Consider the following 20486-nt stretch of genomic DNA (forward strand, 5'->3'; position numbering starts at 1 on the left):
TATATACACATATACATATATATGTATGTGTATATATGTGTATATAGGTATATATATGTATATATGTATATATATATATATGTGTGTGTGTGTGTGTAAAATCCTCCAGAAGAATTTAAGTTCCTTGAGGGCAAGAACTATCTTTTTGTTTCTTTTGTTTCTTTCTCTTTAGTCCTTAGCATGATGTATTGTACATAGTAGGTCCTTAATGAATACTTGTTGAATTGAATTCTCTAAGCCTCAATTCTGTTGGTCATAAAATAAGAGATTGAACTAGTTAGTCTCTAAGGTGACGTCCAAATGCTCTGTTTCTATGACAATGGCACGTAATCTCAAAGACTGGATTTCTTCTTTTCCACCATTTCCCAGGATCCTTTCCTAGCAAATTGTCCATGCTCTGTGGCTACCCAAGGACACAGTTCCATCAAAGGGAGCAGGAGAAGAGAGTTAAAAGCCAGAGATTGGGGTGCATTAAGTAAGTCTCCCAAGTTCTACAGCTTTGGCTGATTCCTCTTCATTTCTTATTCTCTTGGATCTTCCTGACCAACCCCTATCTCAACAATGAGACTGCTTTCGGATCTGAAATATGTACTCCATCCAACCCTATATCATCAATGATCCTTAGGTTGGCTCAGTTTTTAATTATCACCTGATGAATTTGCCCTTGTGCTTACCCTGTTGACCACTCTATCTATATATAACAGCTGAGATTGTCTTTGACCGCCATTCTGATTTAAGGCTTGGGCTATTGAGTAATAAGTCTCAAAGAACTCTTGACTCCTTGACCAGAAATCACGATGCAGACCAGCAATGTGACAGAATTCATTTTTCTAGGACTGTCTCCCAAACAAGAAGTTCAGAGAGTTTGTTTTGTGGTGTTTCTGTTCATGTATGTGGCTACAGTGCTGGGGAATTCACTCATAGTGTTAACCATCAAAGCCAGCAAAAGCCTTGGCTCCCCTATGTATTTCTTCCTCAGTCATCTCTCCTTTGTGGAGATCTGTTATTCCTCCACCACATCCCCCAAGTTCATTGTGGATTTACTTACTGAAAGGAAAACCATCTCCCTAGAGGGCTGTATCACACAGCTATTCTTTATTCATTTCTTTGGTGGTACTGAGATCTTCTTACTCACAGTGATGGCCTATGACAGGTGTGTGGCCATATGTAAACCTCTACACTATATGACAATCATGAATCAGCAGATGCGTGGCCTCTTGCTGGGGGGAGCCTGGGTGGGTGGCTTCCTCCACTCAATTGCCCAAATTCTCCTCATGTTCCGTTTACCCTTCTGTGGTCCCAATGCGATTGATCATTATTTCTGTGACCTGCTCCCTCTGCTGGAACTTGCCTGCGCTGACACTTACTTCATAGGCCAGCTCATTGTGGTTAATGGTGGAAGCCTTTCACTGATCAGTTTTGGGGTTCTCCTTACCTCTTATGTTGTCATCTTGGTACACTTGAGAGGTTACAGCAAGGAGGGATGCCAAAAGGCCCTCTCCACCTGTGCCTCACACATTACTGTGGTTGTCTTATTCTTTGTGCCCTGTGTCTTCATCTATGTGAGGCCTTCTACCACATTTACTGTTGACAAAATGGTGGCTATATTCTACACAGTGATCACTCCACTCCTGAACCCAGTTATCTACTCCTTGAGAAATGCTGAAGTGAAGATTGCCATGAGGAAGCTGTGGGTAGGACATTGAAACAAGATGAGAAATGAAGGGGGTGAAGTAGGACTCATGGAATTACCTTATCCTGAATCAGAATGGGAGGAAATGAAAAAATTAGAATGAATCCAGAGCACTAGATGACTGTTGCTAACAATAATGTTCTAGAAATGCTTTGAGTAAATTGTCTGCTCTTAACACAAAGAGCCTTCCTCTTCTTTAATGTTTCCGTCACAGTTCCTTCTTCAATGTCTCATTTTTAGTTGGGGTTTGTTGTTTGTTTGTTTTGACCTCCTCCAGCAGGGCAGTCAAAAGGTTAATTGACTTTCTCAGAGTCACAAAGTCAGGATGTATCAGAGATGAGGCTTGAGACTGCATGTTTCTGACTCTGAGGCTGCCTCTCCACCATGTCATCTGCCTCTAAATATATGAGAAGTTACATGTGTACTTATACTGCTCAACTAATATCTCTGTTTTCTTGAATATCCTGGTTCCAATAAAGTGTAGCAAGAAGGGTGCTCATCTAGTTTATTGCACGTATGGAGTTGGGCAAACCACTTAACCTCCCTAGTTCCCACTTTCCTCATCTGTAAAATGGCACACACACACCTGTTTTATTGTGAAAATCAACTGGAATTCTGTATAAAAGCTTTGAAAAGTCTAATCAAAGTCACAGAAGGACTATAAACTGATGCAAAGAGAAATAAGAACCTGGAAAATAACATACCCCATAACTACAATTATGTAAATGGAAGGACTCCAGCCAAAACCACTTCAACCTAAACCCTGTATGACTATAGTGATCAAGCTTGACCCTGAAGAAGAGATAGTAGATCGCACCTTCCTACTTTACAGAATCAAGGGAAAAAGGGGACGACGTACTGGGAGACTTGACTGATAAGTGCTGTTTAGTTTTAGTTTTGCTCATCTGATTTTTTTCTTTCTTTTTTATTCTTTGTAATAGGGAATGGCTCTCTGGGTGGTGCTAAGAAATATTGAGAAATGAAGGAAATATACAGACAAAAGATATTGATAAAAGATTTTTAAATCCCAATTTTTAAAGCACACTACCTATACCACGGAATGTAATTGTTACTCTTGTGTTAGAGGTGTAACACAAAAGGCCACATCATGTATGCACCCAAGGGATGTATTATATCTCTAACCAATGGGAGAAACTGTGAGCTCATTAGATGATGCCAATCATTGTATCATCCCCACTCCTCTTGTAAATGAACTCCAAAGGCTCCAAGAAGTAAAAGCCTATGTATAGGACGAAGAAAATAAATAGTACTCCTATCAAAGCTTGGGGTGGGGAGGGGAATGGAAACTTGGAAAATAGCAAGCCTTCTCTGGAGCCTAGTAAAGCCTTTGTATTTTATAGTCATGCTTCAAATCGAAAATTGTTCCTTTGTTCTATGGGTCTCATTGATCTCTGCACCTCATAAGAGTTCAGAAACAGATATGACCCTCTTATCCTCATCATTGCATAATGGATAAGATCCAGGAGAGTTCACAGTCTGGTATCCTCTAATCTTCAATTGTCAAATGCTTTACCAAAGTATCTAGCTAGTGCAGTAGATGTAGTATTGGACCTAGAGTCAGGAACACCCGAGTTCAAATCCTGCCTTAAACACAAGCTTAATGAACCTGGGCAAGTCACTTCTCTCAGGCTCAGTTTCTTTTTTTTCTTTCTTTCTTTCTTTTTTTTGGTGAGGAAATTGGGGTTAAGTGACTTTCCCAGAGTCACACAGCTAGTGAGTGTTATATATCTGAGGCCATATCTGAACTCAGGTCTTTCCGACTCCAGGGCCCATCCTCTATCCACTGCACCACCTAGTTGCCCCAAGGCTCAGTTTCTTTATCTGTAAAATTAGGAATGAAAATAGCTCCTACCTCACAGGTTTGTTTTGAGGATCAAATGAGATGATATAGGTAAAGTGCTTTGCAAATTGCAAATCACTATATAAGGGCTAGCTGTTAGACCCTCTGCTTCCCACTCTTTCCTAGCTTTCTCCAATGGGCCTAGAAGTTTAAGAAAATATACCACTTTTCTTTCATTTTTGTTCCAACACGTATGAATATCTGAACCCAAAGTCTTGAGGTTGCTTCCAGGTAGAATAAGAAGCAGGGGAATTCAAGCATGACCCTTATGTCACCATGACTTAGAAAGAGGAAAAAAATCATAAGGTGTTTTTCATAATTCGTGATTATGATCATCCAGAGCAGCTCTTTAATTTTACTGTTAATGAAACTGAAGTTCAGAATGGTTAAGTGACTTGCCTAACATCACACAAGTATAAGTGGCAGAACCAGGATTTGAACCCAGATATTCTGACTCCAAATCTATTATGTTGACTGTGTCCACCATTCAATCCACATGGGATCATGCTTATCATTGATATCCAGGACCCACTGAAACCACTTCCCATTGCTGTAAATCATGGGACAGAATCAGAAAAGGTCAAATTTGGAGGGATTCAAGGGTCAATAGAAAGACAAAGGCGTGGTCGGTGTGGGCAGTCAAGGCACATTGCTAATGATAACTTGTATTAAAGTAACGTCATAAAGAGTCTCATATAGATGACAAGTGTGACCAGAATAGGAAATGGACTGATCTTGTATTGAAAGTGATAGCAAATCAGCAGCTTGAGGACTGCATTCAGACATACCTATGCAAAGTCAGAATCTTCCTCCAATTCCTCATCTCAGGGAGAAAGAAATCATCAGTTCTTTTTTATAGAACATGCCAGTGGAGAATAGATCCCACCAAGCTAGAAAAGCTTAGAATGTGGGCTCAGTGATAGATATATTCTTTCTAAGGACAAGCCTCACTAATTGTAGAAATTCTTAGTGCCAGAAGGTTGGGAAATGGGTAGGATGGGATGGTGACCAGGTCATGAAGACCACCTACTCAAGAATAGAAGGATTGGAGTCTGCTTCAGTGGTTGATGAGAGGAAGGTCCCCACACTGATAAAATCCCAAATTTTTGACTCATTTAAGTATCTGTTCTGTGAGTTTCCTGTTCTACATCCTTGCAAATATCATCCTCCTTGACCCCTGCAAACTTTCCCTAAACACTACTGTTTGCTCCTCTGTGTATAATTAAAGATAGGAGCTAAAGCAACATGGAGAAAACATGTAGCAGAAAGAGTTCATTAATCTGGTAAGGGGTTGCTGTTTTTATAAGTTTCTGATCACTGGAATCAAGCATTAGAAAAAAACTGTAGGTGGGGTGACTCAGGAAATTTTAAAAAAAACACATTTAGTTTAAATCAGAAGGTATTTCTTACATCATCTTTATTCAATTCTCTGAATCTTGGAGAGAGACTTTCTCTGCTAGTCACAGATTCCTCACTTATAATATGGGGCAAGTTAGAGAGTGTTGGATTTAGAATCAAAGGATCTGGGCTGAAGTCCCCAGTTCTGTGCCCCTGTCTGTGTGATCTATCTTTGGGTCTCAATTTCCTTATCTGAAAAATGAAGGCATTCAATCGGATGGCATCTAAGGTCCCATCTGAGCCTAAAGCTTTGATCATGAGAGTTTAGAATTCTGGATGAATTTGTCAAGTCAGTGATAATAATTATTAAGACTCTCATTTACATTAAAGATTATAGTTTCAAAAGTTTTCTTGTAACACCTTTGTCAGATAGGTAGCAGAATTATGGAAGATGGATTTTTGTCCATGGACAAAGGCAATTATGCATGGAATACAATACATGGAAGTTGTAGAGATGTAGATCTAGGCTTGATATAAAGAAAAAGGTTCCTAATAAATAGAGCTCTTCAAAAATAAAATGACCTGCCTTGGGAGATGGTGGGATTGCTTTCACTAGAAGTCTTCAAGCAACACCATCTCAGGGAGGTAACAAGATGGCGGCAATGATCACAACTTTAAATATTAATCTCGGTCTCCCTTTAATGATTGTGTAAGCTATCAGTGTGTAAACATAATTAAGTTGGAGTAATTTATAAAAAGAAAAAAATAACTAAAGACCTTTTCACATATTTTTAGCATTTCTAAAACAAATGATCTTTTGGTTTATCTTATTTTAATTGATCTTTTATTTTTACATTACCTTTATTTCTGACTACTTTATTTTGCCCTACTCCCCTACCCAAAGAGCTCTCTTATAGCAAAGATTTTTTTAAATAAGAGAGAGAAATGAAAGAGTTCATAAAACCAACACATCAGCTGCATCTAATAGTATATGAAGTATTTTACACTCAGTCATCCACTTCTACAAAGAAGCAAGGGAGGTACATTTTTTCAACTCTTCTTCTGAGACAAATTTGAGCATTATGACTACATAGCCTTGAATTTCAATGTGTTGTTCACTCCCCTTCTATTATGCTAGTTGTGATGCTTACTCTTTTCCTGGTTCTGCTTGTTTACCTTGCATCAGCTCATATAAGCCTTCCCACACTTCTCTGAATTCTTCATATTCTTTCAGCACAATAATATTCCATTACATTCATGTGGTGACAGCTTGTTTAACCATTCCCTAACTGATGGACATCAACTTTGTCTCCAGTTATTTGCTACCACAAAAGTGCTGGGATGATTATTGTAGTGTATATAAGATATTTCTATCTTTGATCTCTTCAGGCATATGCCTAGAAGTAGGGTGGTACAGCATCCAATTCTAACAACAAACCAGTTTAATACATCTGACAATCAGAAAGTATTTTAACTTAGGAGGTCATCAAACCGTTAATTGTTTCAATGGAAGTTATCACATCGCAAGGAATCTCTTCTCTAGGCTGAAATGTTCCAAAAAACATTCTGCTTAAAATAGGGCCCACATTTGGGATGAGTGTAGACCTTTAATGTTTGAGTTGCATGGGAGGCTTGAAATCATTTCCACTTTACCAGAGACCCAAAGAGAAGAAACCATCTGCCATTCTGAAATCCTTATTATGGAAAAATAAAGGATACTTAAGGTCAGAAAATTGGTTCTAAAAATAGCCTCTGTCTTCTTTTCTTTGAATCATATCTTTAGTTGACTGAACAAAGCATGTTTGAGACTACAGTGCAGTGGCTCAGGGAGAGTTCACCATGTGTCCCAAGTATTGTCACTGACCTGTTCAGTTGAGATGTGACTCTAAACACTTTGGTACTGGGGCAGATGCATTAAGTGGAACAAAATACAAGGTACAATTATGAGTAGGACATTGTGAGATGAACAGCTGGAAATCTCATTTTGGCTTTCAAATGCAGTCATTTTACTTGGAATTGACCAAGAGGGAAAATTTAGACAACTGAGATGACAATAATTATGTTTTCAAGGGTGGATATTTGTGTTTAAAAATAACATTTTTAAACGTATTTTCTGTGTTTTGTAAACACTTCAAGATTTATAAGAAGATAAAACATATATATATTTTATAAAATGAAGATTTTTTTAATTCATTGACTTCATTGGGGGAAATGTTGAAACACATTATATCATGTATTATAAATATATTATACAATAATATATAATAAGTATCATGACATACTGTTATATGTTAAATATTATAAATAATGTGGTTCACTATCTGAGGGGGTATGGGGCTTTGTTACAACTGTCTCACAACAAACAGATTTGTAGAGAAGGGTTATATTTAGTTTCATGTATATTTAATGGCATAATTTCAGAAATAAGAAGAAAGCACAATGTTAAAAATATATACAGATATCTAATAAGGTAATCACTGTATAAACTATTATTGAGCAGAAGTTAAAGAGTTAAGAACATGTGGTCATGAAAGAATTCATGGCCCAAGTATAGTCTAAGTCTAAGACCTGACTGTGTTGGTCATTGATATTTCCAAGACTCCAAAATTCCTTTGATACATTGACTTCTGCTTTTGGTCACTCACTTACTCATTCACTCACTGGGAATGGGATGACAGCCCCTCCATCTTGAGGAAGGGAAAATAAGTTCCAGAAATAAAATTCTTGAGTAACAAAAATGAGTAGTCAAGCAAAACAAATCAACATATTGATTTTTATTTAGGAGCAGGGGCTTATGGGTAGTGATAGATATGAAGAAACAAAGAACATCAATAAAATATTTTCAAGATGCACAAAAGAAAGCAAAAATGAATACAGAAAAAATGCAAAAATAAAGCAACTGTGTTACCATCTTGTTATATTATATATGTATATGTGTGGACTTAATTCCTATTATGAAACTTTTAAATATACACATTAATTAATAATTCTACATAATGGAAGTTCAAATTTTCATGTACAATGCTCTTTCTTTTCCTTTTAATATGGAAAGACATATTTGCAGATAATTATAAAGTTCACAATAAAAAAGAGAATTAAAAAAAAGATTGATGAAACAAGTCCAGACATCAGGGAAAGATCAGCAGAGTACATCTTTTGGGGAGAAAGTGGGAACTTCCAAGTGTCTCTTGAACAACACCATGGGAGAGTTTGTCTCCTCTACATGTAAGACCAGCCCAGAATAGGAGGAAATTGGACTCTTCCTACAACATTGCAGAAAATTCAGACAGTGATGGGTGAGGGGAGGCTCTTACAGTATCACTAAGAAGGGAGGAGGGGATTCTGATTCCCCCAGTCTTAGTGTCCCCTTCAATGCCTACATTTATTTTTATGTCTTCCATTTACTTCTCTATAAACATGGATGAACCGAGTGAATTTTGGTCTTTGTGTCCCAGCTTCCAGGATGATGACTGGCACAGAGTAGACTCATCACAAATGTTTTTTGTTGAATGATTGAGAGGGTTAGCCTAGATTTCCAGCTGGAAAAGACCATCCTGCCCAACATCACTATCTTACAGGTGATAAAATCAAAACCCAGAGAGGTTACATGGATGACTCTGGGTCATACAAGTAGTCCTGGTTTTTGTCAGGACTCAAAAGAAGAGGCTTTGACTCTAAATCCAAGATTGTGTTACAATACCCAGTTTTACACATACCGCTTATAAAGTCACAGATGAATTCCGTGCATAAATTTATTTCTGTTTCTGCTGTAGTCATTCTAGAATCAAATTCAAAATAACACTATTGTCAGTCACAGTTCATTTTTATATACACATTTTCATGCCCCTCCCAAGTTCACGTTCTTACTCCACAACCTCTTCATGGCATTCTTCACTTCTGCATTTCTCAAGGTATAAATAATGGGGTTCAACATTGGAGTAACCACTGTGTAGAATACGGACACAAGTTTGTCTTCAGAGAAGGTGGAAGAGGGCCGCAAGTACAGAAAGGTGGCAGGACCAAAGAATAAGAGGACAACGGTGATGTGGGAGGCACAAGTGGAGAGGGCCTTGCGTCTCCCCTCTGATGACTGGTTTCTCAAGTGAACCAAGATGACAACATAAGAAGAAATCAAGAAGAAAAAGGAAATCACACAGAATAAACCACTATCGGCAAACACAATAATCCCTGCCACAAAAGTATCAGTACAGGCGAGCTTGAACAAGGGATGGAGGTCACAGAAATAATGGTCAATCACATGGGGACCACAGAAGGGCAATGGGACAGTGATAAGAATCTGAACCACAGAATGGAACATGCCCCCTAGCCAGGAGCTAAATGCCAACACATGACACACGGGACGGCTCATGATGGTCATGTAGTGCAGGGGTTTACAGATGGCCACATACCGGTCATAGGCCATCACCGTGAGCAGGATGATCTCAGCAACACCAAAGAAATGAAAGAAAAAGATCTGGGTCATACAGCCATTCAAAGAGATGGTGTTATTCTCAGCCAATAAGCCAGAAAGGAATTTAGGAACAATAGTAGAGGAGTAACAGATCTCTACTAAGGACAGGTGGCTAAGGAAAAAGTACATGGGGGAGCTCAGGCTCTTGCTAGTGTTGACAATTAAGATGATGAGGCCATTGCCCAACATGGTGGCCATGTACACGGGAAGAAACACCACAAAAGAAACTCGCTGTGCTTCTCGATCCTGGAAGAGCCCCGTGAGTATTAACTGGGTCACATTGTTTGGAACAGCCATGGAATCCAATCATGTCATATCAACTCTAAAGAAACTCAATAGGCTTGAAACAAGACAAGAGAAGATAAGGCCACTGTAATTGTTAAGATACTTTCCTGTCATAAGAACAGCAAATGGATGGATGGATGGATGGATGGATGAATCAAAAGGTACTTATTAAGTGCTTGCTATGTGCAAACTCTGTGGTAAATTCTAGGATTAGAATAGAACATCAACACAGTCCCTGCTCTCAAGGAACTAACTTTCTAAAAGAGGAAAATAACGTACAGCAAGTATTATAAAGTATCTGCACGTCAGATACTTCAAAAAGCTAAATGAGAAGGATGAATTAAAATATAAAATATTTATCTGACTCTAGAAATTAAAAAGTTATAGTCACATAAAACAGTTGAATTTAAATCAGTAAATAATAAAAGAGAGAAACACAGGTACTTTGTTATATTTAAAGAGACCATGGTGAGGATGAAAAAAATAAAGAGACCACTGAGAATGAAAATCATATCAACAAAAATAATAATAGTTACTACTAAAACTGACTTTATGTAGAACTTCAAGGTTTGCAACAATATTACATGCATTACCTTGCTCGATACTCAAAACAACCTCATAAGTCACTACAAGTAACTCATTACTAATTACAAGTATTAACATCTCCATTTTATATCTCAATCAATAAGCATTTATAAAGAGCTTTCTGCATGCCCAGAATATTAGGGATATGAAGATTAGGCAAACAGGGTGAAGTGACTTGCCCAGGGTCACATAGCTAGCAAGTTTCTGAGACTGGATTTGAATTCAGGTCTCCCTAACTCCAGGCCTGGTGCTCTAACCACTGCACCATAGAAGAATAACTGACTAGATCACAGGATCATAAATCTCGTGCTGGAAGGGACCCCAGAGACCATCCAATCCAACTCTCTCATTTCATTGTTGAGGAAACTGAGGCCCAAGGAGAGTACAGTAGGGGACTTACCGAATGTCACATAGATAGTAAGCATCTCAGGTAGGATTCAAACTCATCTTCTCTGATTCTAGAGAGAGTTCTTCCTTGTGCTCCATGTAGCGAGTCAGAGGAGTTAGGTTCCATTCAAAAAACACAGGGAACATTTACCAAAATTGATCATGCATAAAGAATTTACCAAAAGAGAGACAGAGACAGAGACAGAAAAGCAAAACTTGAAATGCAACTGCTATTAACCATAGTTTAAATATTTAAAAGTAACCAAAAAGTGAAATATGATCAGAAGGCAGAAGCCTAGATGGAGACTTTGGAGAAATCTTGATTTATTTCTAATTACTTTTCCAATACTAAGCTATCCTTTAAATCCTGGTATAAATTCAACTTGATAATAAAGAATACCTTTTTGATATGTTGCTGTTTTTATTTCCTTATATTTTAATCTTTTTATGGATCACATAATTCTCTCTCTGTGTCTCTCTTTGTCTCTGTGTCCATCTCTCTCTGTCTGTCTCTATCTCTCTTTGTCTCTGTTTCTGTTTCTCTGTGTGTGTGTGTGTGTGTGTATGTGTGTGTGTGTGTGTGTGTGTGTGTGTGTCTCAATTAACTTTTTTTGATTGGTCGATCAGAACCACATGGACTTACAAGTCAATCCTATTGAGTATTTGAAAAACAAAAACTCTTCAAACCTAGAGAAGGAAGCTACTCAACCTGAAGAAATAACACCATCAAATGAAGTAGGGGGCTGCTAGCAAATGTCTAACTGTCTTTAAAAAATCTCTGAAGCACTTTCAAGTTTAATTTGTACTTTTAACAGTTTCTCAATCACTTTCTTAAGTCTAAATATTCCACAAAACAATAAATTAAATTTGGGAACATTTTGTAGTGTCTGCTCATTTCTGGGATATCAATGCTCACACTGATAATGTAACCATGGGATCTTCAGAGAGACTGCGAGTTGGCCCCAGCCCCATCACCCACCTGCACCAGAGTGAGAACCTTGATCTCCACTTAACCAGGGACCCAAGGATAGGAATGGACCATTCTTAAACTAGAGGCAAAACTGATCATGCATTACAACAAAAAACCTTCCAATTCTCTAATGATCAGAAAAATGCAAATGAAAATAACCTTGAAATTCTCCCTTTACACCAGTCAGAATGCCAAAGGTAATACAAAGGATCAAATTAAATGTGGTTTGGCTGTGATTAAAAAAGGAATCAGCCACATTGTTCTGCTGTTGGCAGAGCTCTGGATTGGCTCAGACTTTCTGGAAAGCAACATGACATTATGCCACAATAAAAGCTACAAATCCAGGTTAGCTACCCAGAAAAGGTTTTCAAGAAAGGAAATAGAAACAAGCAAGACAATGACTATGTTTTGAAGACAGATTGGTCCCAATTAGTATGAGTAAGAGATCCCATGAAGTGGTCTCATTATTCCAATTTGCACCATTCTGTGCTGTACATACATGTAAAATATAGTGATTGGTTCCAATCCATATGTCACAAACAGTATATATAACTTCTGTATTGAGCTTAAATGTCAGCAAATAATGGAAATTTGTGGTCCCATAATCATTCACAACCTTTTTACCTTTTGCTGCCTATTTTTAAAAAGCACTTTTTTCTTTCCTCTCAACACAAAAGTTGTAGGGAGGGAGAATTGGGTAGAAGTTTGACCAAAAAAAAATGGGCTACAAAGGCATTTAACATGTTAAATGACAAAAATAATTTGAATGGAATTAAAAAAGAATTGAGAGTTGTCAATGGTAGTCAGACTTTTTCTGAAGGAAGGAGAGATAACAGATGGACAGCCAAGAAGCTCACCTGGCATACTCAGGATGCTTTTAAAGAACTAGAGGAAAACTTTCAGAGGTTCCAATAGATCCTTCACAGGCAAGGGAGGAGGAAGATGGGGTTAATGGGAAGATGGTGAGAATCACAGGCCAGGAGAAGATGAAGAAGGGGGCAGGAGAGATTGCTCCCTCATTATGATTCTGTTTCTTACAAACAAATGGTTTTATATCTGACTTTCAACAAAAAAAAAGTTATTTTTACTTCAAAACATACATACACACATGTCCCCACTTACCTGTATTCTTAGGTTGATCAGGTTCACAAATGTGACTTAAACTGATACATATACATATGGATACATATATGATATGTATATTACATGATATATACATGTATCAACAAAATAAATATTAGTTTGATACTTCCAGCTTTTGCAAAGGTAAAGCTACAGGGTCGTTGGAAGAATAGTAGGTGATTTAATTTAATTCAACTCAAAAAAACATTTATTAAGCATCTATTATATGTGGGGACATCATGCCAGGGGTTAAGATTAGAAAATTTATTTTAAAATAGTGCATACGTTCAAGGAGTTCACATTTCATTAGAGGTAATAATATTACTTTCAGGTCATGATGGTCTGAGGGTCAGAGGACCTAAATCCTCACAGTGTCCCTTAACTGGGGACACAAAGGACATGGGGAGTGAGAAGAGAAAAATGGCTCTACCTGATGGCCCTCTCCTTCTTGCTTTATTTTGCCTCCCGTCTCAACCTTCTGTGCATATAGTTTCTCCTTCTGATTCCTCTTTCTTAAAGAATGCAAACAGATACTTCTCAGTTTCCACGATACATCTTCCCACCAAAGCCAGACCATGGGAATTAAAAATGAGTCAGTGGCTGAGCAGGATATCTCTAGGTTTATAATCTTTCCTGGCCTTTAAATTTCAGGTCTCTGGAGAGAAATCACAGAGAGAGATCGTGAAAGAATAAAACCAGCAGACCTTTCAAAGCATGTCTAAGATGAACATTCAAGATTTCTAACAAAGATTAGGCATGATAAGGGACTGTGTGACACATGGTTTTCCCCCATTCTCCCTCTGAGACAGAAACAAAACAGCATTGGCCAACCTTAGAAACCTTAACCAACATAAACTTAACCATATTTCCTTACTCTCAGGAATCCTAGCCCATTGAATCTGAAAGTCCCAGAAACATTGAATCACTAAGAGTCATTAAGTCTTCTTTAGACATAGTGCTGCCTTGAGACAGTGTGGAAATCAAGATGACCTTCCCAAGATAAGGGGCACCAAAGGATAGACTCAGTCATCTCTACATAATCAGAAGGGATTAAGAGGTTATAGGCAGGCCATGGGATGCAAAGATTGGAGCACTGGACTGTGCCTCAAACTATGCCTGATTATCATCCTTTGAAAAAGTAGGGAAAAATCTAACCTTTTTACACATAGATGTGTGTGTGTGTATGGATATAAGTAGGACACCTAGATTATAAACCTGGGCAAACGAGAGGATGGTGATGCCCTCAAGAGAAATTGGAAACTTAAGATGAGAGGAGGGCTTCAGGGAGGGGGAAAATAAGGCTGCTATGGACATGTTGAGTTTCAGATGTCTTATTAGACATCTAGTATGAGATCTCCAAAAGGAGGTTGAAGTTACAAAACTGGGTGTCAGAAAAGATACCAAAGCTGGATACATAGGTATGGGGATCACATGCATCGAGATTACATGAACCCATTGGAGCTCATGAGATCACTAGATGAAATAGCATGGAGGACAATAAGAGAAGGATGCTGGGCAAAGCCTTGGTAAAAGTCCATGGTGAATGGTCATGACCTGGATGAAGATCCCACAAAGGACAATGAGGAATGGACCTTAAAATATTGAACATAGAATTCAGTGGGGGGAGGGTACTTAACACATTCAATGTCATAACTATAAAGGACTTAGAGATCATCCAGTCCAACTTTTTCATTTGACCAAAGAGAATAAATGAGGCCCAGAAAGAAGTGACTTGCTCAAGGCCACCCAACTATTTAGCATCAACAACCATGCTACAGCGTTGTCTCTCCACTCAATGCTCTTTCCACTACACAGTCTTAACCTCCCTATAGCATCAACTTTGTTATTGTTATTGCTGAACCACAGTTTAAACCTTGCCTTCACCTACCCCAAATCTCAAGTTAATCCATGATCTCTGAAAACAAGCAAAGTGTGTCCTGCTAGCAGGTAAATCATTCAAAGCCTAGCTCATGATGACATGGCCAGTCATGTTGTCCCTTCCCCTAGAAATAGGAAAGAATTACAAAGGAAACAAAGCCACAGCTACTCACATTGTGTGACATCAGAGACTCACCTGCATGATTTCATTTCTTTGGTGCCTCAACCTTATAAAATGCGCTAACCTAGCAGCTAAGATCAGGAGATCAAATTCCCTGAAGTCTTCTTTGGCTCCCTTGGGAGAGAACTTTGCCAAAGAAATAATGACTTGGGGAAAGGGTGAATGCCTGCTTCAATTATTTATTTAGTGGTCTGAGTTCTCACCCATTTCTAGTGTAACACTGGTAGGTTTCTCTGGGGAAGGTGGGTTTGGCTGACCAGTACTAGATCCCTTCCACTCCTTCCCCTCTGGTGATCTAATCAGCGGAAACATGTTACAATTAACTCACTTTTGTTGTTGTTTAGCATTTCAGTCACGTCTGACTCTTTCTGACCCATCTGGGGTTTTCTTGGCAAAGACACTGGAATAGTTTGCCATCTTCTTCTGCAGTTCATTTTTACAGATGAGGAACTGAGGCAAAGTTAAGTGATTTGTCCACAGTCACACAACATGAATGTCTGAGACCAGATTTGAACTCAGAAATACGGGTCTTCCAAATTTCAGGCCTGGCACTCTCTCCACTGCACAACCTGGTGACCATAGCTTGCTTTTAGCCTAGAGGAAATATAATGGCATGCAAGTCCATGTGGCCCCTTCCTCTGCTATTTTATGGTGTTTCTATGAGACAAAAAGTTATTAATATTATCAGAATTGTTCAGAGTCCCCACTGAGAAAAATCCCTCATGATATTTTGTCCTCAGGAATAATTTAAATTTTGTTTATTCATAGATCATTCCTGATTTCTATATATTTGAAGTTAAATCAAGATTCAGGAAACACTCAGATAAAAGAAGCAAGTAAAATATATTACAGTAGTAGTTACAGGATAGGGAAAGAATGGAGAAATAGCAGGGAAAGACAGAGCTTTTAGAACTTCCTGGATTCCTTGAACTGGTGAGTAAAACAGGCAGCTCCAGTCCTACTCCTGGGTCCTGAGATGCTGGCAGGGGTCCAAAGACCTACCTTTTTTCTTCCTCCTTTCTTGAAACTCAGTTCCCTTTCCAGCACCTCCTTTCACTTGTGGCCCCTATGTCCAGTTCAGCTTTCTAAGTCCTGGATGGGGACACTCCTTCCCCCTACTATTGCAGCTGCTTACCTCATAGAGTCCCCATTCCTTCCTCTCTGTTTTCCCTCTCAGAGACAAAATGTGTCCCTTTAAAAACTCAAGTCCACCTTCTGACTCAAAGATCACAATATAACAAAGCATTCCCAGAGCTGAGAGGGAATATTTGTCCTTATCAACTACAAATCCCAGGATTCTAGTCAGTTCCCAAATCCCATGACTCTAGGAAACAGAATGCAGCTAAGAAAAATGAATTCATAGAACAGAGAATAACAGGGCATGAGACCTGCAAATGTGTTCCAATTCCATGACTTCCCGTGTGTAGTGCAAAGAGGAATGTCCTGGAGTTTCCTCTTCTGTAAAATGAGGTGGGGAATGAAGCGGCAAACCACTCCAGTATCTCTGCCAAGAAAATCCCACAGACTGGTCATAAAGAGTTGGACACAACCAAAAACTGACTAAACAATCTAGAATGGGGGAAAAATGAGGGGAAAAAAGGGCAACAACTTGGGCTCATTTCCCAAGATTCACATTGACTCATATAGGAAGAAGACACTAAGACCTTTTCCCTTAGAGCATAGTTTCTCACTAGACACTGTGAGAGAAAGTCACCAAGCTACTTGAAGCCTTCATGAAGACCCTTCAGCTACATAGCTAAATGAAGAAGGCTCCTCCTAACCATGGCCCAAGCCAACAAGAACCAGTTACACTGTCCACACACACTATACAATATCTCCAAGGCTAATTCCTTACATATAATCACATTTCTACTGGAAGCAAGACTTTCAGGTTCTGCACATGGAGAGGTTGTATCTCTGATGTGGTCTCCAGATGCACCAGACCCCCATTCCATATACTTTTTCTGGGAGAGACAATTGAAACAACTGTTACATCAGATAATGGTTATTTCCCTAATTAATACCCAATAGCTGGGGTTAGGAGGTAGGGTAAGTTTGACCAGTTTTCAAACACTAAGCTTCCCCATTTGTCTACAAGTGGAGAGGAGAGAGAAAAGGCACAGGGGCAAGTCAAGTTCAGGATACAAGGGCATTGTCTCTGCTGTCTGCTTAGCTGCATTCCTGATCCCTACATACACAGATGCAGCCCATCCAAGTCTGAATAGGGCTTTCTCCCACACCCTTACACAAAATAGATGTAAGGGATTTGGGGGTGGGGGTGCCTACACTACTATTTCAGTAGATCAGGAAAGGCTTCAATAAGTAGCCACAGCTGAGCTGACCTTTGAAGGAAGCTATGGACCTTAAGAGAGGAGAGCAAGGAAGAAATACATTACAAGAATGGGAGACAGAACACTGGGTATGGGGAACCACAAGAAGGCCAGTTTGCCTATACTGTAACAGGAGTGGGGAACCTGTGGCCTCGAGGCCACATGTAACCTTCTACTTCGTGGGTGCAGTCTTTTGACTGAGCCCAAGTTTTCCAATAAAAGGATTTGTTAAGGGGATTTGTTCTGTGAAGTCTGGATTCAGTCAAAGGGCCACACTTGAGGACCTAGAGGGCCAAATGTAGTCTCAAGGCCACAGGTTCCCTACTCCTGATATAGAGGGAGTAAAGGGAAATAATATACTGGAAAGGTAGGCTGGAGCCATGAAGGGGTGGAGATTATTCAAATATGAGGAGAAGGAGATTCTCCTCAGAATGTAGGGGCTCTTATTCAGAGCCAGGAATGAAAAAGGAAGGAGCAGATAGGCTGGAGGGAAGGAAGAACTGGCAGGTCAGCTAATGGGGGAACAAGGCAACAACAGGGACAAGAAGATGAAAGAGGAGTGAGTCCCTCTCCCCCCATTTTATCCACATCAAGCACCTACTGTGTGCTGGGTGCCTGGCACCATACTAGGCACTTGTGCCCTAAGGATAAAAACATAACAGCCCTTACCCTGAAGGACCTTGCATTCTATTGGTGGTAAACAATATGACTCCAGACAAGTGCACAACAGTCATTCTGGCAGGGCTTGCCCTGGCTTCCTTATGAGAAGGCCTAAGTCACTAGAGACACTGGGAGGTGCCATTTTGTCAGTCTTGGAAGACACAAAGTTACCATGGGATCAAGACTGAAGGACAGAGTATTTCCTTGGCAAGAACAGTTTTTTGACTGCGCCATAGAGAGATGGAAGAAAAGTTGGAGAGAGTGGGAGAGAAAGGATTGGAGAGAGTGAACAGATGGAGGAAGCTTTCCAGCAGACTGACTCTCGGCCTGTGGAGGTTTGAGCTTTTAACTTTTTCTAGCTCTGTGCTCAGCTTGTGGAGAGAATCCAGGAGGGAGTGAATGAATGATGTCTGGTAGATGAATGGTGAATGTACTCCATTCTCACTTTCTCCCTTCTGTTTTATTGCCTCCTGCACTGGGCATTATGGTTCATTACTAAGTGTTTCTCTTATAAATAAACTTTTCTTATAAATTATTCACATTGTTCATAATGTTTTTCTTGATAAAAATGAGATAATTTTAATTCTGTCCTGACAATGTTTTGCTATATAGAGTGTGATAAGGATATGAAGGAACATTTGGATAATGGATTATCCCAAATTTGGTTTGCTGAGAAATCTCCTTTCTTGCCTAGTGAACAAAATAACCAACTGGGAGTTCAGAAATTTGTGACTTTTGTTAATTATGTGTAAGAGAAAAAAAGCTACATGGAGCAAGAACTCTCTCCTTGGGCAAAAAAATCTTTTTTTTTTCTTCCAGCCAACAGGTAAGGAGTTTTCTCCATCCCCCATCAGGAAAGAGGGCCAGTAAAGTAGAACCCTCAGCTGGCAGCCAAGGGGGGGTAGAATTAAGGATGGCGAGGGAGGATCAATCCCACTCTCTTCCTAGAAGGGGGAGAAATACTCCTCACCCAAACTGTCTTTCACAATGACATGAGTTGAGGGTTAGAGGAAAGCATGGGATTTGGAACCTGAACTGAGACCTTCAGTCTAGGAATTGCAAGGGGCAGTGTTGTGGAGGGAAGGCATACGAGGAATGTGTGTCACCTAGTACAAAGATACAAAGGCAGGATATAAAGCACAAAGAATAGTAAGTAAGCCACCAGGGAGTCACCTCCTACAACTCCTTCAATTTATAGCTCAGACACCCTCTGCTCCTTCCTCTGCTTCTGTTTCCTCATAGGTGGAAAAGGAAGAGTTTTCTTCCTTACTGTTTCAGGGTAGCAAACCCTCTTCAAGAAGAAACTTGTGGGGAGAGAAAAAAGACTGGGAAGTCAAAGACATGGAAGGAAGACATCACCTCAATATGTCCCTGATTTTCAACTAGCCTCACTAGAGATATGAGACCAAGACCTCCTCTTGGTTGAGATGAATTATCTTGCTTCAGTGGGAGATCTCATTCCTTCTATCTGTGGTCTGATATGTTCTAATCTATGTAACTTCTCAGAATTCTGTTTGGTATCTGCTTAGATAAATTGATTTACTCACTATTCACTATTTTTTATGGTCTTTTGTGTAACTAGCATTTGGTGGGAAGGAAACAAACTTTAGGATATAAGCTAAGGTGTACTCCTGCTTCTTTGAGGGATAGTGACCAGGAAAGAAGCTTCAATCATGTCCCCTAGATTGGCAATATTTGGGGAGGCAGATACATATAATTCTTATTCTGTGCCCCCATCTCTGAGAGCAATTAGCCTAACAACCCAAATCTCCTGCTCCTCTTCAGACAGGACTCCAAATCTCCCTTGGACAGAGGTAAGCAAGATTGCAGAGATATCTATATATGTCTCCCTTTGACCCATATTTAGACCACCTATATGGAAATACATGTAACTCACACAGGCACACAAGCCTTGCATATGTGAAAAGGAAATTATAATATCTACAATAATAATAGCCTACCTGGAGAAATTATATCAAATTTCAAGAGCAAAATGGTCACATAATGGGCCATTTCCTTCTCCAGCTCATTTTACAGATGAGGAAACTGAGGCAAACAGGGTTTAAGTGACTTGCCCAAGGTCACACAGACAGTAAGTGTCTGAGGCAAGATTTGAAATCAGGAGGAAGAATCTTCCTGACTTCAGGCCCAGCACTCTATCTACTGTACCACCTAGCTGCTATCATTAACTACTTCAAAAGTTTTATAACCATCAAAATGTTTTTTACTCTAAATTCTATTCAGGTATTTTTTAAAAATCTTGCACAGTTTTCTTCATCCATAAGAATTCCAAGACAATCACTTACAGAGAGACAACAACAAAGAGGAAGGAGGAGGAAAGGAGGAAAGGCTAAGCATGGCTAGGACCTTCTATATGCTGATCCACTGAGAATTTCTTCAAGGTAAATAGAAAGAGGTCAAATTATAGACAAATCACAATGTAGTAGAAATATCACTGGTCACACAATAAGGAAAACTTGAGTTCTAATGCCACTTCTGACACTGGCTAGCTGTGTGATGTAGGGAAAGGTACTTAACTTTGAGCTTCAATTTGCACATCAGTAAAATGAGGTAATAATATCTGCAAAACCTGAAAGAAAAATTGTGATAATCAAATAACATTGTACTAAGTAAAACTCTTAGAAAACCTTTTTTAAAAAGCAAGGATCTGTAATTGTGAATTATATCAAGGTGAGAGGGAACAGACTGGGAAGGGAATCATAAT

At 39.3% G+C, this 20486-nt stretch overlaps 2 protein-coding genes across 2 annotated transcripts; one reads left to right on the plus strand and one right to left on the minus strand.

The window, feature by feature from the left end:
• Positions 1-797: 797 nt before the first annotated feature.
• On the plus strand, positions 798-1706 carry LOC114041974 (olfactory receptor 4X2-like). Its single transcript, XM_027860669.1, has one exon. The coding sequence runs from the start codon at positions 798-800 to the stop codon at positions 1704-1706; it is 909 nt and encodes a 302-aa protein (XP_027716470.1).
• Positions 1707-8730: 7024 nt separating this feature from the next.
• LOC114041996 (olfactory receptor 142-like) lies at positions 8731-9660 on the minus strand. Its single transcript, XM_027860686.1, has one exon. It carries the CDS (start codon positions 9658-9660, stop codon positions 8731-8733), a length of 930 nt encoding a protein of 309 aa, XP_027716487.1.
• Positions 9661-20486: the final 10826 nt, after the last annotated feature.

This window comes from Vombatus ursinus, unplaced genomic scaffold (genome assembly GCF_900497805.2).
Source record: "Vombatus ursinus unplaced genomic scaffold, bare-nosed wombat genome assembly UNPS02014235.1, whole genome shotgun sequence".
NCBI lineage: Eukaryota > Metazoa > Chordata > Mammalia > Diprotodontia > Vombatidae > Vombatus > Vombatus ursinus.

Coding starts and splice junctions, on each gene's coding strand:
- LOC114041974 (XM_027860669.1), top strand. CDS start 798: ATGCAGACCAGCAATGTGACAGAATTCATTTTTCTAGGACTGTCTCCC.
- LOC114041996 (XM_027860686.1), bottom strand. CDS start 9,660: ATGGCTGTTCCAAACAATGTGACCCAGTTAATACTCACGGGGCTCTTC.